The following is a 17,032-nucleotide window of genomic DNA, read 5'->3' as shown; positions in this document are numbered from 1 at the left end:
GCAGCGGGGCTGGGAGGTCCTCTCGCTGGGTGAGTGGAACAGACAGAGGCATTTTATTCTTCATTCGGTACACGTGGTGATGTCTGTTGGCTTTATACAGGTTTTACCCAAACTCTGGCGTAACGGCATCCCTCACAGGTAGCCATCTGCTTGCACAGCTTTCTTGAGCCTCTCCCAAAAGCCCAGATGAGGTGGAGGGGATGTGTGAACCCTGCTGACTGCAGCCATTTCCTGGACAAGGGCCATGCAACTTTTATGGGCATGGGCAGTGCTCTGAACACTGGGCCCTAGTGCTCTGGATTTAGAGTACTGTGAAAAGCTGTGTCCAGCTCTGGGCTTCTGATGTCTTCTACCCCAAAACATCTGGACCACATCTAGATGCTACCAGTCTTTCCTTGCAGCCCAAATCTGATATATGGTTGGGACGGGGGTTTCCAGCATGTGCAGCCAATCCATCCATGGCACCTTGGATGCTATTGTCAAAACAAAACACAAGTTTAAGGCTCTTACTGCACTTTAACACTTATTTATCCCCATTTGCTTTGGCACTTGTGCTCATGAGATGCTCATCAGAGGGATCTCGCTTGAGCTGAAATGGTTGTGTCCATTTCCCCAGCATTGGAAGATAAGGACATAAACAGATTCTCCTGTTTCACCAGGGAGCTGGATCCCAGTGTTTCCTGACACCTTGTAAAATCCCTGCTTCCCAGGTGGAGCTTGCGCTGGCAGTGATGGGGCAGAAGCAGTTCTGCTGCTGTTTGGTGTTATACTGCTAATGCTAACAATTTAATGCTAGAAGCACACTTAATTTTAAATATCATATCTTAATACCGTTATGGTCTACAACTTCAGAGAGAGGTGCCTCCTCGCTAGCTCCAGCACTAGTATGACTAGTAGACTGTGAAAGGTTTTGGGGTGCTGAGACCCCAGGAGGAGGACTGATCCATCTCCTTTGTCAGCTCTCCTGCTTCACACTGCTGTCTTGCACATGTTTTGTACCATGCAGGTGTGGTTTGATGGACATGTGCCTTGGTGCCCCAAAGTGTATCAGTGGAAAAGGACAGACCCAGCTCCCATAGATTCAGACCGGAGTGGATTTGATTCTGTTCCCCTTTGCTCCTGTCTGTCCGTCCCAGCAGCCTGTTTTGGCACGAGCTCAGCTCCTGATACTCTGGAGCTGTTGTGCTATTGAGTGCGTAGCCGTGTTTGTGTGTGGTCCCTGCTGAGCGCTCTTGGTGAGACAGATCCGATGTGCGGGGAACTAGATGCGTGTACCTAAGTAACGACACATGTTCCCACACACTGTGTCGCCTTGGGGGGTGTGTTCATCTTGTGGTGTTCAGGAGACAACTCACAGAGCGATGGACAGCTCCTACATTTTGAGGCAGTGCATGGCAGCTGACAATGGAGACTTCACTGGGCATGCTGACCCTTGGAGCACGGCGTGCTGACGGGGCTTAGCTCAATACGAGACCCAGGAGGTAGGACTTTGGGCACTGTCTGCAACTCTGTCATTCAGGCCACAGGGGGTTGGTCTGTGGCTACTCCTGGTGGCCTTAAATGCCGTGAGTGCCGTTGACAAGTGATGTCCACCCAGAAGCTCGGGGACTGAATCTGGCTGGGGACAGTCCCCTGGGAATGTTGCCTGCACACCAAGGTCAGTGGCACAATTGGATGCTGAAGATAGAAAGCCAGGCTGCCACAAGCTCTGTGTCCTAGACCCTGTGGGATTTTGGCATGCACTGCTGTTCCTGTGACTTCCCAATTCCTTGCTGCCCCCTTCCCGGTGGCTTCTTCAGGTGACTGGAAATTAGAATTGAACCCATAGTCCTGCTGCAGGCGGGAGGGGCTTTGCTTGGCGATCACACTACGTGGCAGGCTCCAAAGGCTTTCGAGCATGGAAAGGGCTCTTGAAGCTCTCCGGAATGCGGTAATCTAAATGCCTCCTTCAAGACATCCCCTTTAGAATAGGATCCCTTACCATTAGCTCTGGGTGACTAAGATGTCCTGTCAAATTGTGTCCCTTTACCAGGCTTTCATACAAATACTGGGCAGGAGGATGTGGCTGAGCCTCCAAAGAGGAACTGCCCTTCACCCGAGCTTGGATCTTGTTCACGTAACTCGTCCAGGCAACTGCTTTCTGGAGCCGTTTTCCTTGCAGTGGTGGGAACGCACCATTTTGACCACTTTCCCTTTTGCCTTTCTGAGAGATTGCTTCTAAGATGCTCAAAATCTGCCTGGCTTGGCCTCTCTCCCTACAGAGCATGGTGCTGGGAACAGAGTCCAACAGCAATCGGCGTGTGCTGAATTGCCCTTTGTGTACTTTCCTTTCTGCGGCCAGCTGGTAACCGGAGCAGAGCGCCTGCATGGCTGGCTGCGGCCAGGCAGCAGCCAGATTTAGGAATATGCTAGCACGGTCCCTTGGCAGCCACGTCAGGCAGTGCCTAGGGAAGCGCTGGCCGCTCTGTCCTCGGGACCCTTTGCTCTTGGGTGGGGGTTAGTGTGTGGAGGCGGATTCTGGGACTTTTCCACCACTGCAGAGAGATGCTTCCAACCCTCCAGAGCTACCCCATGACTGCTATCAGACCTTGGGGTCAACCATTGCAATTTCTTGTTTCCGCTCCTACTTGGAAGTGGGCTGAGTCTCCAGCACGAGCTTGTTGTGTCACTGCTGCATCCTCTCCTGCTGCGCTCCAGCAGCTACTGTGTTTATTGTTCCCATGGGCAATCCTTCTTCCAGACCAGTTCTTTCTCTGGGTAATTTCTGAGGAGGTGGAGGTGAGGCGGAGACGTGATCCCAAGGAGAGAAAGTTTGAGGAAAGCCTGGAAACAGTCTATGGGTATTTCTCATCTGGGCCAATCTTGATGTGTCACTGGGACTTAGGATGCATGCCAGAAAACAGGACAAGAGGAGCTCAGAGAAATATCTGAATTGCCTGGGAAGCTGCTTGCTCTCCAATATTTTGGTGACTGACTTCCCAGCTCGTACACTGCAAGACGCCTCTCTGTTCAGGCTGGAAGTGCAGCACTCAGCAGTGGGTCACGGGAGCTCCCTCCTAACACCCGGGACCCCGAGGAGCCAAGGATTCTCCTTGGCTTGTGGCGAGCTCAGGCAGCTCTGTCCCAGTGATGGCTGGAGAGACAGCCTTCAAGCGGCTATGCTGGAATCTGAGCACAGATCTGTCTAAACATCCCAACTGGGGATTGGTTTTGGCAGATGTGCTTTGGGATGTGGTTCTCCTAACACGGCAGTTTTGGCTGTCTGGAGACCCTTGAGAACAGCACATGCTTACCTACTCCCTTCTCCCCATCGCCATGCTCTAAACGTGCCCTCCTTTTTCTATCTTGCAGCTGTGGGGACTCAGGCAACGATCATTTTCACCAAGGAGCCGTACTCCCAGGACGCCCTGCACGGCCGCAGCGCCATCCTCCGCTGCGAGGTAGAGGAGCCAGCAGATGTGGAGTTTGAATGGCTGCAGAATGGGCTCCCCGTTCAGGACACAGAGCAGCGCTTCAAGGAAGGCAGCAACCTCCAGTTTGCTGCTGTCGATCGGCACCGGGATGCCGGGGGCTTCCAGTGCTTAGCGAGGAACTTGCTGACTGGGGAGGAGGCTCACACAGCCAATGCATCTTTCAATATCAAGTGTGAGTGTGGGGCGAGGGCAGCCAGGCATACGCTGCAGCCTGGTGCTGAGGGCCTCAGACTGGAAACAGCTTTGCCAGGCTGCCTGTTGATGGCTGTGGGGATGGTGGGTACACAGGGAATGACCGGCATGAGCCGTGCAAGTAGGTGTCCTCTCCAGCTACCACGTCCTTCGTGCCCTCTAGGCCGCTTGTATCTTCTGTTGTCCCCAAGGCTGTCAGACGTGCTTTCTCCTGCCACCTTCCCCATTTGTGTATATGAAACAGGAGTGTTACTGCACCAGGTGTGTCCTGAGCACTGCAGACCCTTTCAGAGCCCCTCTTGTCCCTCTGAGAACAGCTACACAGGGCAAAGTGGGACATTTGCAGGGTGGGTGCCCCTTTACTCCATACTGGCTTGAGGGCTTACGTGTCTCTAAGCATGTTTGTGCCCTTGCTGCCTGCTCTGGTTATTACTGAGTCAGCATCCACCTGGGCTCTGCAGGTTTGGAGAGCCAGCTGTGTTGATATTCTTTGATCCCACAGGGATTGAGACAGGCAACGTGGTGCTGAAGCAGCCGGCCAGCGTAGCTGAGATCCAGCCCTCCTCCACAGTGGTACTGCGGTGTCACATTGACGGCCACCCGCGGTAAGGGTTGTCTCCTGAGGAGCGGACCCTGCCAGGGGTCCCCCTGCACCTTTGCTGCGTGTTCTTCCCCTTTCTCTCCGTCTCTCTCTCCTCTCTCCTGCGAGGATTCAGTAGAGTCTAGGGAAGGCGAAAGGCAGGATTGAGCCTGTGGCTGAGCACCGGGGGAGAAGGCAAACGGCTTCCTCAGAGCCGCGTAGCGAGGAGCACAGTAAGGACGGGCTGTCACAGTCCAGTCGCTGAGCTGCTTGATGTGCTGCGGTCACTCTCCGTTGCTTTCCAGTCATGTTCCGTCCACTTGGCTGCATGTCTCATGGCTTCGTGTCTGTGTCGGGGCCAGCAGTGGGGACGGAGAGCCAGGGAAATGGGCCATCTCTGAGCTGTCTCCTCCGTGCACATGCTCTCTGGGGAGCCCTGCCTGTGCCCTGCACCCAGTCATTCTCTTGACCCTGTCTTGCAGTCCCACATGGCAATGGTTTCGGGATGGTGCACCCCTCCCCGACAGCCGCAGCACCTATTCTGTCAGCAACAAGGAGCGAACGTTGACCCTGCAGAGCGCCAGCCCTGACGACAATGGTCTCTACTACTGCTGCGCCCGCAGTGCTGTCGGCTTCGTCTGCAGCCAGAACAACTTCACGCTGAATATCATCGGTGAGTTGTGTCCCGGCTGCTCAGGGCTGGGGGTTGGCTGTTTTACTGCTCTACTAACAGGCTCTCCTCTGCCGCAGGGCAGGAGCCAGGCTGCAGGGAAAGTGTCAGGCTGGTGTGACTTTGTGCAAAGCCTGCAGCCAGAGACAGGCCTGACACACCTGGCTGGGTTTGAGCCCTACCCTGTCTACAGGTGTTAATTTGCCCTTGCATGTTTCTGGAGCAGGTCTATGCTGTCTTCTGGTACTGGAGCACCAGGGTCCTCCCTCCTTCAACAAGGTTTGGACCCTGGAGGCTGTCGGTGCTGCTGGTTTTGCTAATACCAGTGCCACCGCAGTGCCATGTGGGCAAGACACCCTTTGGAGGCAAGGCCCAGGGAGGGCAGGAGATGTTGACCTCAGAGAGGTATTTGGAATTGGACAAGGGAATTTGCAGTCCAGTGACAGGTTTGATCTGTTTGCTAGGAGCCCAGGGTGCTCAGGCCCTTGCTGGACCCAGAAGGGGTTTTCCCCAGAGCAGCAACTGCATGCAGTCCTGGGTTCTGGCCATGTAACTACAGCTGTGCTGGCATGCCTGCCTCCTTCAGGCTCACAGGGTGTGCCCAGCTCTCTTTTGAGTTTCCCCCAGCGCACTGGTGAAGGGACACCACAGGCCGCTCTGCTCTTCTCACTCTCTTGTGGTGTCTGCCATTGCAGATGAGAGCTTTCCTCAGGCGGTCATCGTTCCGCAGGACATCATCGTGACCAAGAACGAAGAGGCCATGTTTGACTGCCAGTTTGCAGCTGTGCCCCCTCCCACGCAGGAGTGGCTCTTTGAAGACAGCCCCATCACCAACAGATCCAAGTAACAGGGACCCCGGTGACGTGGGCAGGGCTGGGAGGAGAAGGGGGTGCCATGTTCCAGAAGCAACAGAGAGAGGCCAAACCCTGGCCCTGCCCAAGGGCAAGCATTCAACATCAGGCTGGCTGTTGGGACTGGTTTCTCACTTTGGCTGTCTTGGGTTTAGCAGGCCTTTGGTACTTGTGCATGGCTTTTATCTGCTGAGGACTCAGCAAGCAGTTTGTCCTCGAATGAGTCTGTGGGGCTGTCAGTCCTAGATACCCATTCATGATGATCCCCAGAGCTGGGGATGTCTCCCAGCCCCTGACGTTGGCTTGTGGTGATTTCATGGAGCCAGGGACAGCTCAGGCTCCAGACATCCCAGAGTCAGGGACGTGTTCCAGTACCAGCTGCCCACAGGTGGCGATCCCCAGACTCGGGGAGACCTCCCAGCCCCCAGGAGCAATCGCTGGACCTATGGGTATCTTGCACCTCCAGATACCAGTGCATGGTGATCCCCAGACCCAGGAATGTTTCTGAGTCCCAGGCACCTACGTGGGGGGCAATCCCCGGAGCTGGGAACATCTCCCAGCCCAGGCTGCCCCTGGATGCTGCTCCTGAAGCCGAGGATGTCTCTCAAACAGACTGTGCGATGCAAGCGGTGCTGTCTGGGTGCCAGATGCCCAGTGGCCTGGCAGCTCCCGGGCGCCACCTTGTGCCCCCTACCCCCTTTCTTGGCTGTGCCAGCTTTCAGAGCTGGTCCAGTTTAGTGGATGCATCTTTTGGTGGGAGTCAACTCTTCTCTGACTTCTGTTAGCTCATTTCCTTCATGAAGCATGTGTCCCATCTCCTTGTTGATGTGTGCTGCTGCTCCCCCTGCACTGGGAAGCTTTGGCTCAGCACAGTCTCCCTCTCAGTTCCACGGGCTTATGTAGGACATCATGGGGCTGTGGCTTTGGCCCATGTCCTGCAGAGATGCCCACTGAGCCCTGCCTCTCCCCACGTGCCCAGGACCACCGTGTTCTCCAACGGCTCCCTGCTGATCACCCAGGTGAGGGCTCGCAGCACTGGTGTCTATAAGTGTGTTGGCCGTGGGCAGAGAGGGAAAGCTCTTGTGCTGAAGGCGACTCTGCGGCTAGCAGGTGAGGATCTGGGACTGGTAGCAGGGCAGGGAGGGGGTCTCAGAGCTGCAGTGTCACTCTGAAGCTATGTGACAATATAGCGATGGGTCAATACATGGAGAACTGCTTGGTTTACCTCTGAAATGGCTCATCCTTGCTGCCTGAATGAGGGGAGCAAACACAGCTTGTGTGCTCTCTCCCTTGGCTGGTGCCTCCCATGGGGATGATGATGTTGGTGGGTTGGCTACATGTTCCTGCCCTGTTTGAGCCCTGCTGTGTATTGCTTCTCTCAGAGATCGAAGAAATGGCACCCTTCTCCCCGAAGGTGTTGACAGCGAACCAGGGGCACCGCGTGGCCTGTACTGCCCCACGAGGCATACCCACGCCCCAGGTCTGGTGGGAGAGGAACCAGGAACGAGTTCCCACTACTGGCAGGGTGCACCAAGAGGCAGAGCAGCTCGTTTTCACCAGTATCACCGAGACAGACGCGGGGATCTACACATGCCACGCTGCCAACAAGGCTGGAGAGAAGAAACAGGAGCTGAGCATCACTGTGGCTAGTAGGCAGATTTCAGAGAAGGGCTGGGAGCAAAGAAAGGGACTGGATAGGGGTTTGGGGTGAGCTGGGGCGGGATGGCACATCACCTCCCTGATACAGAGAGGCACATCTCTCATGGCTGGGCGGCAGGGCCCCATGTCTGGCTGCACTCTGCCTGTCTGATATGTGCTGGTGCTGGCCAGAGGGGTGTTGAGCGGCCCTGTGTAACCCCTTGCCTCCATGCCCAGCGGTACCCAAGTGGGTGGAGATGCCCAAGGACAGCCAGCTGGAGGAGAGCAAGCCAGGATACCTGCACTGCCTCAGCAAGGCCTCCCTGAAACCCACCGTCACCTGGTACCGCAATGGTGTCTCCATCTCTGAGGTGAGGCAATGGGGCAAGCCCCAGCCACTCATAAGCACTTCTGCCAGGCACCTGCTCAGCTCCTTCCTCTCCTGCTGCTGTTTCTCGCCTTGCTCTGAGGCCCAGCTTCCCTGTCACCCCCACTCTGGCCATGTTCCTGGCGCCATCTCCATCCTCCTGGTGTATGAGTGCACAACTGGCTATCTCTAGTCACCTGGCTGGCAGCCAGCCCTGTGCTTTTAGGGCAGTGACAAGAGAGATGTCCCTCAGAGAGGGACTGCAGCTTGTCTTTTCTCCATGCGTGTCTCAGCAGGGCTCTGTCTATCTGAGGCACAATGTGGGCACATGGACCGTCAGGAGTGCCCACGCAAGGTCTGAGCTGGTGACAGTGTCATTTCTGCCCCGTTGCCTCCCTCTCTCTGGGCAGGACTCGCGGTTTGAGATCTCTGACAATGGGACACTGCGCATCAACAACGTGGAGGTGTATGATGGGACCATGTACAAGTGTGTGAGCAGCACGCCAGCAGGCAGCATCGAGGGATACGCACGGGTGCACGTGCTAGGTATGCTGCTAAGCACTCCACATCCTCCCGTGGTGGGGAGCTCTTTTGCCTGGCAGGGTGCAGACATGATACCCCCAGCTGCGGTGCCTCCTGCAGCTGGGGGAGCCTGACAGCACATCTGCCTCTTGCAGAGAAGCTGAAGTTCACCCCTCCGCCCCAGCCGCTGCAGTGCATGGAGTTTGATAAGGAGGTTACAGTGTCCTGCTCAGCCACTGGCCGGGAAAAACCCACCATCCAGTGGACTAAAACAGGTAAGGGGGAGTTGGATGTGGTATGTCTCTGACCTGGAGCTTCAGGAACTTTGTGTTGGCCCACCTCCCACATTAGCAAAGCAGCGGTGCTGCAGCTGCCTGGGAAGCTGCTATGTGGCACAGTGCTTCACGTGTGACTGCTGCATCCCTCTTCTTGCATCCTGCAGATGGGAGCAGCCTGCCATCCCACGTCAGCCACAATGCTGGCATCTTGTCCTTCCACAAAGTGAGCAGGAGCGACTCAGGGAACTACACGTGCATCGCCTCCAACAGTCCGCAGGGCGAGATCCGTGCCACCGTGCAGCTCGTGGTAGCAGGTGAGGGCTCTCTGGCAGGCAGCTGGGTTTCCTGCTGTGCTGGCCTTGCACTGCATTTGCCTAGGAGGCACCCAGCTGGCATGCAGAGAGAGAAAGGTCTGGCCTGACCTCAAGCTCTGCCCTGTGGCACTTGAGTGCCTGGTTCGTCAGTGCTTTGCGTACAGCCTGAGGGCATGTGCCAGTGTTGGCCCTGCTCTCTTGCGGGAGCTCAGCACCATTCCCAGGAGCTGACAGCATTCATGTCGGCCTCTCTGCCTTCAGTTTACGTCACCTTCAAGCTAGAGCCAGAGCCCACAACGGTGTACCAGGGGCACACAGCCATGTTCCAGTGCCAGGCAGAGGGGGACCCTGTGCCACACATCCAGTGGAAAGGGAAGGACAAGATTCTGGATCCTGGCAAGCTCCTGCCCAGGTATGCAGCCTCAATTCCAAACTGAAACCTGGCACAGCATGGCATTCCCCATGCCTGCCCAGCATGTGGGTGCCGATGGTGCAGTTTTGGGTTTCCAGCTTGGAGGGCACATGGTCAGTTGTCTCTGTGTCTCAGGGCCTGGACTCTCTGTGCTCCAGGGTTACCCTTTCTGCCACAGCCTGCCAAGTGGTGGTTGAGCTGCAACCATTTGTTCTTGAGTATTGCACAGCCTGAGGTTCAGGATGATTGCACTGGAAACATGGGGCTGAGGCTGAGGCATCCTGGGGAGATGGGGCTGCAGGTGCTTGCAAAGGGCTCTGTGTGGTTGACAGGATTCAGATCATGCCCAATGGCTCCCTGGTGATTTACGACGTCACCACCGAGGACTCTGGAAAATACACCTGTATCGCCGGCAACAGCTGCAACATCAAGCACCGCGAGGCCTTCCTATACGTCGTAGGTAAGGGAGGTTCCCAGCATCAGCTGCTGGTATCCATCCCTGGCAGCTCTAGGTGCTGGTTCTGGTGGGTGCTGCATGTCAGGTCATGCCTGCTAGGGAGTCATGGCAGCATCCCTGTAGGGATGCAGTGCTGTGGGCTGTGCCCAGCATTCTGTGGCTGAATGAGGAGGGTGGCCACAACAGTGGGGCGAGAGGGGAGGCTTTTTTAATTCCTCCAGCACATTCCTGAGCAGGATTTGGGAAATCCCTCCTCACACTCATGGGTTTGGTGCTCTCTGCCCCACAGACAAGCCAGCAGCGGAAGATGATGAGGGACTTGGCAGCCACACACCCTACAAGATGATCCAGACCATTGGGCTTTCGGTGGGGGCAGCTGTTGCCTACATTATTATCGTGCTGGGGCTGATGTTCTACTGTAAGAAACGGAGAAAAGCCAAGAGGCTGAAGAAGCACCCAGAGGGCGAGGAGCCCGAAATGGAGTGTCTGAATGGTGAGGCTGGCACCCCTGGGGGTGGGGGCTTCACTGCCGGTCCCTTATCCCTAGGCTGGAGGGGCTGAGGGGCAGGGAGCTCCCAGGGAACAGGGGACTCCTTATCCTTGGAGTCTCTTGCTCTTGGTTTTGCCAGTGGCTGGTAGCAGAGACCTGCTGCCAGGTAAGAAACAGGCACGTTAGTGTGAAACCTGTATCCCAGCCCCACATCATGGCCATCTCTGCTGGGTTATGTATTGCTCCTGCTTTCCAACACCTGTACCTGCCATCACATACACTCTGCCAAGGGGAGGGGAGTATCCCTATTGCAATGTAATGTAGAGCTCTGTAGTTCTCTGCCGGCCTGTTGGAATGACAGTTCAGCAGCTCCTGGTGCTGGAGGGAAGACTTTTCACTAAACAGCCCTGAACTCTGCTGTGAACTCACCCTGTTATCTCTGAAACCCATATAAGCTTTGAGCATCTACAGCATCCTCCAACAAGGACTTCTGAAGCATAACAGGTTATCTAAAAAACTCTCTCTTTGCTTTTCAAGCTTGTCACCCATCAGTTCTGCACTGCAACAAACGGCTCTTCTGTGTGTCTGAGCGTTCTTTCGAGCACCTTTTCTTGTTGCACTGTCGCCTTTCTGAGATGGGGAGCCCCAGACAAACTTGGTGCATCCGGCTTAGCAGAGTGACACAGCTGTGCTGTGTCCTGTTCCCAGCTGTGCCACTGGCTTCAGTTCCCTGACCACAGAGCTTGCTCTGGAGAGACAGCAGGCAGCTCAGGGCTGAGCCCACCACTGTGGATGGGTCGTTGGAGTTATATCTCTGGCTGCACCTCCCAGTGCTCAGTATCCCTCTACAGCTGGCCACAGCTGGCCTGTACCTTTGCCGCTAGCTAAGTTGTCAGCTTTGGCAAACAGCTGCCAGCAGCGCCCCTTCTATGCTGTACTGCCTTGGTGCGTACCTTCTGTGTGTCCGTTGGAGGATGTTCCTCCTGTCGTGTGGCAGCTGAGCTGCTTTTTAACAGCTGTTTCCATGAGACCCTGCAAGTAGACTGAACTGAGTCCCTATTGTGCATGAGCTACGTGACTCCCTCAGTGAACCCAGGAGATCTCTGGGGCATCATTTTTATTTCCAAAAACTGTTTCAGCTCTTTCTCCTGGCATCACGGTTCTCCTTGCATCACTGATACCAGTGAGGACTTGTAAGTGATGGAGTGCAGTTGAGTTTGGTGCCCTTAAAATTCCCTGTATCTCACTCAACACCACTGTAAATGCAGACATTGTGCTTTCCCCTCCCAGTTCTCCAGCATACGGCCATATCTGGATCGTGTGGAGGCTGCTGTGGGGTTCTGGCAGAACATTACTGCTGGGTTTGTCTCCAGTTTGTCCTCTTGTATTGGTACTTTAAACAGAGACAAACCTCCAGAAGAGAGGTCTGGCTGTGGGGAATCTCCTGGGAGCAGGGATGCAGGAGCATCTCTGCAGCTTTGTGCTCTGCTGCTGTCACCGCTGTGTGCTCTTCCTGTGGACAAGTCACATGCACCAACAGGCTCTGGCCAGCATCCTCTTCCTGGGAAAGGATTTGTTTTAATCTTTTTTGAGGTGGTCTCAGATCTTTATTTTGGCCTATCTTTATTATATTTTTCTTTTTATTCTGCCAGAGTTTGCCTCTTCTTATCTCCTTCGTTTGGAACCAGTTTAGCTGTCAGAGAGATGCATCCTCACTGCTACAAGCAGACCCAGCTGCTCAGATGTCTACACTTCTTTTGGGTACTTCCATAGCCTCTCTGGAGGACTGGTTTGTGTTTGCTGTCAGCTCCAGTGGAGTCACTGCCTTCACCATGGTCTTCAAAGATGGGGCTCTTTTCCTCCTTTTGGTGTGGTCCCTCCTTAGCTGGGTGACCTGAAGTATCTCAGCACCTACCTGATGACAAGTACTCCCTGGCTGGCCACCAGCTGACTTTTCCAGTGCCCTCAAGATCCAGACAGATTTGACCTTCCTATGGATTTGCAGTGGATCCTTCCTATGGATTTCCTATGGATCAGTGCACTCATAACAAGTCAGTCATCTTCCAAGGTCACGTCCTTGGTGTGCCACATCCTCTGTGTAGCAAGGGTGCTTGCTCTCAGCATCCCTCTGTCTAACTGTGTTGCTTTTTTTTTGGGCAAACACAGACGTAGCATTTGGGGAGGTTAGCAGCTCTGGGGACTGAGGGAAGCATTTGATTTCCATATTGGCATGTGCTAATTTCTCCAGAGCAGCATGGCCGTGTCTCTTTTTCCAGGAGGTGCTCAGGTGTTGCAGGCAGATGGGCAAAGCAGGCACCTCCTCTACACTTGGTTCCCGTCTGGACTGCTGGATACATAAACTAAACTTCCTGTTCATTTTTGCAGTCCCTTTGTTATCGACTGTCTTGTCAAAGCTCTGTGAAATGTGGGGATGTCTGTTCTCAAAAGTTTCTGTCATTGCTCCCCGCTGGTGCTGTCTCTCAGTGGCAGCGTACTCGCTCTGCAGCCTTCAGTATTTTCTTGGCACAGCTGCAGGGGTCATCTTGTGTTATCCTCTTGGCTTCGAGCTTGTGGTCTCAAGATGCTATCAGTCATGAGTGCAGACAGCACGGGGTCAAACAGTCTTGCTAATAATTAGCATAAAACCAGGGAGAGTGTAAGTAGCATCAGGCTCTGATTTATAGGGTAGATGCTGTTTTTCTGCTATGGTCATCTGCAGATATTACTCCAGCCTGTCAGAGAGGACAGCTGTCAGTAGCCTTGGCTCTTAAGTCAACATATCTCAATCTTCAGAGCTCCAAGCCTACCTGTGACAAAGCCACAGTCCCTGTTGTGACGAGACCTGCTCACGATGTGTTGGTGGGCTGGTACCTCTCATTTATGCATGCATTGTAGGCGTGCGTGTACACATGCTGCTGTACGATACCCCTTGATTGAAATTATGGGCAGTGGGATTCCTGTTGGAGTTACCTCATGTTGGGTCAAATCCTGATTTTGTGATTAAGTCCTTTTGCATGGCTAGGTGTTTCCTCAATGCTTGCTCCTGGACTAGCTGAAATGGAGTGTGCAGGGTGATGCTGCACATGTGTCAGCCTCCTTAGCTCGGTGCTGTGCCCCACTTTACTTTCAAACTCCTGCCTTCAGCTTATGGAAAGTACTGCTTCCTAGTGCCAAGTCTGATCCAAGCAGTAAATGTGTTCAAAATCAAGGTTTGCTATCTACACAGCTGTATATACAGTTTTCCCACTACAGGCTGCCTGCAAAATGCAGGGGTTTTTTTCTTTCTTAAGGCAGTAGTGTTTTGTCCTGTTCACTGTCTTCTGTTTGTGCTGGGGAAATTTCTAGTGGAGTTCCTGAGCAGAAAGCTCGCTGGGATTGATTGCAAGGACAGTGCTCCCTAGCACTGCTTTAACCCAGGTAGTAAAGGGAACTCCAGGCTGGTCTGGTCTGACAGGTTCAAGATTACCAAGGTCGTGAGCGTTGCCGGCTCGCTGGGAAGCGAGCAGGAGCAGGGTTCAAGCTGCAGCAGCCAATGCCACTGTGGTGACAGTGAGCAAGGTCCTCTCTGCTCTCTCTCTGCCTCACACATCCCAGTTCCTGCTGCAGTTCTGCAGAGTTTTGTCAATGGTAGCTTGGATGTAGCCACCCCTTTGGGATGACTGAGGGGCATGGGATGGACAAGGCCAGATGGGGCTGGCTGGCTCTGGGACTAAAGCCATTGCTCAGCATCTGATTTCAAGGGTGGCTGCAGGGCTGCCAGAGATGGGGCCGGACGTGAGCCCAGAGGGAACGTCTTCGTGGAGGGTACTCTGTAGCCTGGGGCTAGACATCAGGCTGGGGTGCTTGGAGCCAGTTATGGGCACTTGGAGTGTCAGGCCCAGAAGGGGCCGATCTCCAATGTGATGTCCTCTGCACAGCCTGGCAGGATGATGAAGCCATTTGTGCTTCCTTTGCAGGTGGGGCTTTGCTGCAGAATGGGCCGATGACAGCAGAGATCCAGGAAGAAGTGGCCTTGACCAACTTGGGCAGCAGCTCTGGGGCCAGCAAGCGGCACAGCGCTGCCGACAAGATGCACTTTCCACGTTCCAACCTGCAGACAATCACAACCCTGGGTATGCTGGGCTGCTCTGGCCCTGACCCCACTCCAGCAGGAAACCTGTGGCTGAAACTGCAGCATGTCCCAGCCTCTGGGGTACAGAGGGCCCTGCAGCCGCTGGGCTGTCAAATACACGTGCTGTCCTAATGTATGCTGTCCTCCTCTGTGCTGCTCTACACTTCCAGGCAGGGGGGAGTTTGGTGAAGTGTTCCTGGCCAAGGCAAAAGGTGCAGAGGATGGCGAGGGTGAAGCACTGGTCCTGGTGAAGAGCCTGCAGACGAGGGATGAGCAGCTGCAGCTGGACTTCCGACGAGAGGCAGAGATGTTTGGCAAGCTGAACCACGCCAACGTGGTGCGGCTGCTGGGGCTGTGCCGTGAGGCAGAGCCGCACTACATGGTCCTGGAGTATGTGGACTTGGTAAGGGCCCTGCCAGCAGTGCCTGCAGGGAGGAGGAGGAGTGGACAAAGGAGCATGGGGCCTGCAAGTGTGACATGGTCCAGGCTGGCAGCACAGGGCAAGCAAGGTGTAGGGAGACCAGGCTGAGCTTACCACTGTTCCCAACGTGTGGAGGACTCTCAAGGGGAATGGGGGGGGGGTGGGGGATGTCTCCTGCAAGACCTGGAGGTGACTTCATCCTCTTCCACATCCTCCTGATTTCTGGTTTATGTCCAGGACTCAGCTGAGTAAGTTAAGCTGTGGGACTCCATGCTTCAGAATGGCTGCAAATGCTAAGGCCTACTATGGGGAGCCTGGAGTAGCTCATGGGAGAGAAATCAACTTGTGGCATGAAAAACCTTCTGGAAACATCAGGCCTGCTTGCCCTGATCTTAGCCAGTTGAGGCCCAGAAGCGAGGTACCGGCTTGTCCTACAGGGCAGGGAGCGGGAGGACAGGCAGGGACTGTGGCCCCAGAGATGAGGACCTGTGGGTCTCCCAGTGGGCCTGCCATGTCTGGGCACTGCAAGGACCAATGCGGCTGGCAGTATGGAGAGGTGCTGCCTCTGAGTTGCTCTCTGTCTCCCAGGGGGACCTGAAGCAGTTCCTGAGGATCTCCAAGAGCAAAGATGAGTCTCTGAAGCCGCAGCCCCTCACTACCAAACATAAGGTGATAGTGCGGCTTTGGAAGTGCAGTGGGGCTGGGGACCCTGACGAGGGCAGCCAGTGCTGACATCTCTCTGGGGTCAGGTGTCTATCTGCACACAGGTGGCCTTGGGCATGGAGCATCTCTCCAACGGCAGGTTCGTGCACCGGGACTTGGCAGCCAGGAACTGCCTGGTCAGTGCTCAGCGGCAGGTCAAGGTCTCATCCCTGAGCCTCAGCAAGGACGTGTACAATAGGTCAGCTGGGAGCCTGGCAGGGGAATGGGAGGGGATGGGATGGCGCCAGTCTCATCGCTTGCCTCTCCTGCCTGCAGCGAGTACTACCACTTCCGCCAGGCCTGGATCCCGCTGCGCTGGATGCCACCTGAAGCTGTGCTGGAGGACGAGTTCTCCACCAAGTCAGATGTGTGGTCCTTTGGGGTGCTCATGTGGGAGGTCTTCATGCATGGGGAGATGCCCTACACCCCACTGGCAGATGATGAGGTCCTAGCAGGTATGTGGAGTACCTTGTGCTCTCCCTAGCACTTTAGCCTACTTCTTTTTCTGGTGGTAGAGGGGGCCAACCGGGCTGTGTGATGTCCCCTTTCTTGACCCATGCTGCTCTGGCTGGGGTGGCTGTTCCAGCCCACATGGAGGAGAGATGCTGCTCTCCTTGCACCCCACGGAGAGGATCACACCTCATCCCAACAGCCCTTTGAACTTTGCTTTCAATCCAGGTCTGCAGTCAGGAAAGACGAAGCTCCCACAGCCCGAGGGCTGCCCTTCCCGCCTCGCCAAGCTGATGCAGCGCTGCTGGGCCCCCAGCCCTAAGGATCGACCCTCCTTCAGCGAGCTCGCCACCGCCCTCGGGGACAGCCCAGCTGACAGCAAAGCCTGAGCATCCCTGCCCTTGCTGGGGAAGGACGCGGTGGCATGGGCAGGGGTCTGGAGGTGCCCGGGGAGCCCCTGGCACTCCTATGGCCCCTTGCTGAGCCCAACCCTGACGCGCCAGCGAGCGGCTCAGTACCAGCAGCTGCTGGACTCAAAGCACAAGCCAGTGTACCCCAGCCCCCACCACTTTCCTCCACGGGTCCCAAAAGACAGTCCTTGCTGCCTCTCGCTCTCCGCCTGCCCAGCCCAGCGCCCTTGGGCTGCTGGCGTGGATGGAGGGCAGCTCCCCTTCACCCGGCGAGAGCTGGGCTCCAGCACCAGGCTCTCCGTCCCCGCTCACCACGTGCATATCTGCCGGCCTGGCCCGGCTTCTCTCTCCGTCCGTCCGTCTGTGCTAGGCATGCCTGCCTCCCCCGCGCCCCACGGGTACAGGCCAGCCAGCAGGAACACAAAGTGCCTGGCGTATGAAGGAGCTCACTACCTTTCCCAACTACCCTGTGCCTTTTTTTTGTACGATGACACTCGGGGCAGCGCCCCCTCTCTCCTTCTCCCTCTTCCAGAGCGCTGACTCCTCCCTACCATAGTATTTCTGTTACTGGAATGCAGCCTAGAGTGGGTTAGTTTGTTTGCTTGAGTGGAGGGTACCGCAGCCAAGAAGGGTTGGGTTTTGTTGGGTTTTTATGTGCTGCTCTCAATAAAGAAGGCTTTTTTTTTGGTTGGGT

The 17,032-nt window shown here is 55.4% G+C and overlaps 1 protein-coding gene across 1 annotated transcript in view; it reads left to right on the top strand.

Moving 5' to 3' along the window:
• Positions 1–17,032, top strand: part of PTK7 (protein tyrosine kinase 7 (inactive)) — a 38,006-nt gene extending 20,974 nt beyond the window's left edge. The window contains exons 2-20 of the mRNA XM_086745089.1: positions 3,352–3,645; positions 4,168–4,270; positions 4,728–4,918; positions 5,611–5,758; positions 6,746–6,876; positions 7,149–7,415; positions 7,642–7,775; positions 8,182–8,317; positions 8,449–8,568; positions 8,736–8,885; positions 9,147–9,297; positions 9,630–9,757; positions 10,044–10,247; positions 14,201–14,356; positions 14,526–14,758; positions 15,365–15,445; positions 15,526–15,677; positions 15,755–15,933; positions 16,157–17,032. Of these exons, the coding sequence (XP_086601215.1) occupies positions 3,352–3,645; positions 4,168–4,270; positions 4,728–4,918; positions 5,611–5,758; positions 6,746–6,876; positions 7,149–7,415; positions 7,642–7,775; positions 8,182–8,317; positions 8,449–8,568; positions 8,736–8,885; positions 9,147–9,297; positions 9,630–9,757; positions 10,044–10,247; positions 14,201–14,356; positions 14,526–14,758; positions 15,365–15,445; positions 15,526–15,677; positions 15,755–15,933; positions 16,157–16,317 (3,119 nt within the window). The 3' untranslated portion in view covers positions 16,318–17,032. The remainder of the gene's footprint in view (positions 1–3,351; positions 3,646–4,167; positions 4,271–4,727; positions 4,919–5,610; positions 5,759–6,745; positions 6,877–7,148; positions 7,416–7,641; positions 7,776–8,181; positions 8,318–8,448; positions 8,569–8,735; positions 8,886–9,146; positions 9,298–9,629; positions 9,758–10,043; positions 10,248–14,200; positions 14,357–14,525; positions 14,759–15,364; positions 15,446–15,525; positions 15,678–15,754; positions 15,934–16,156) is intronic.

The sequence above is a fragment of the Chlamydotis macqueenii genome, chromosome 3 (assembly GCF_036417535.1).
Source record: "Chlamydotis macqueenii isolate bChlMac1 chromosome 3, bChlMac1.mat, whole genome shotgun sequence".
Taxonomy (NCBI): Eukaryota; Metazoa; Chordata; class Aves; order Otidiformes; family Otididae; genus Chlamydotis; species Chlamydotis macqueenii.
Note: the sequence above shows the minus strand (reverse complement) of the source record. Positions and strands in the feature narration are given on the sequence as shown.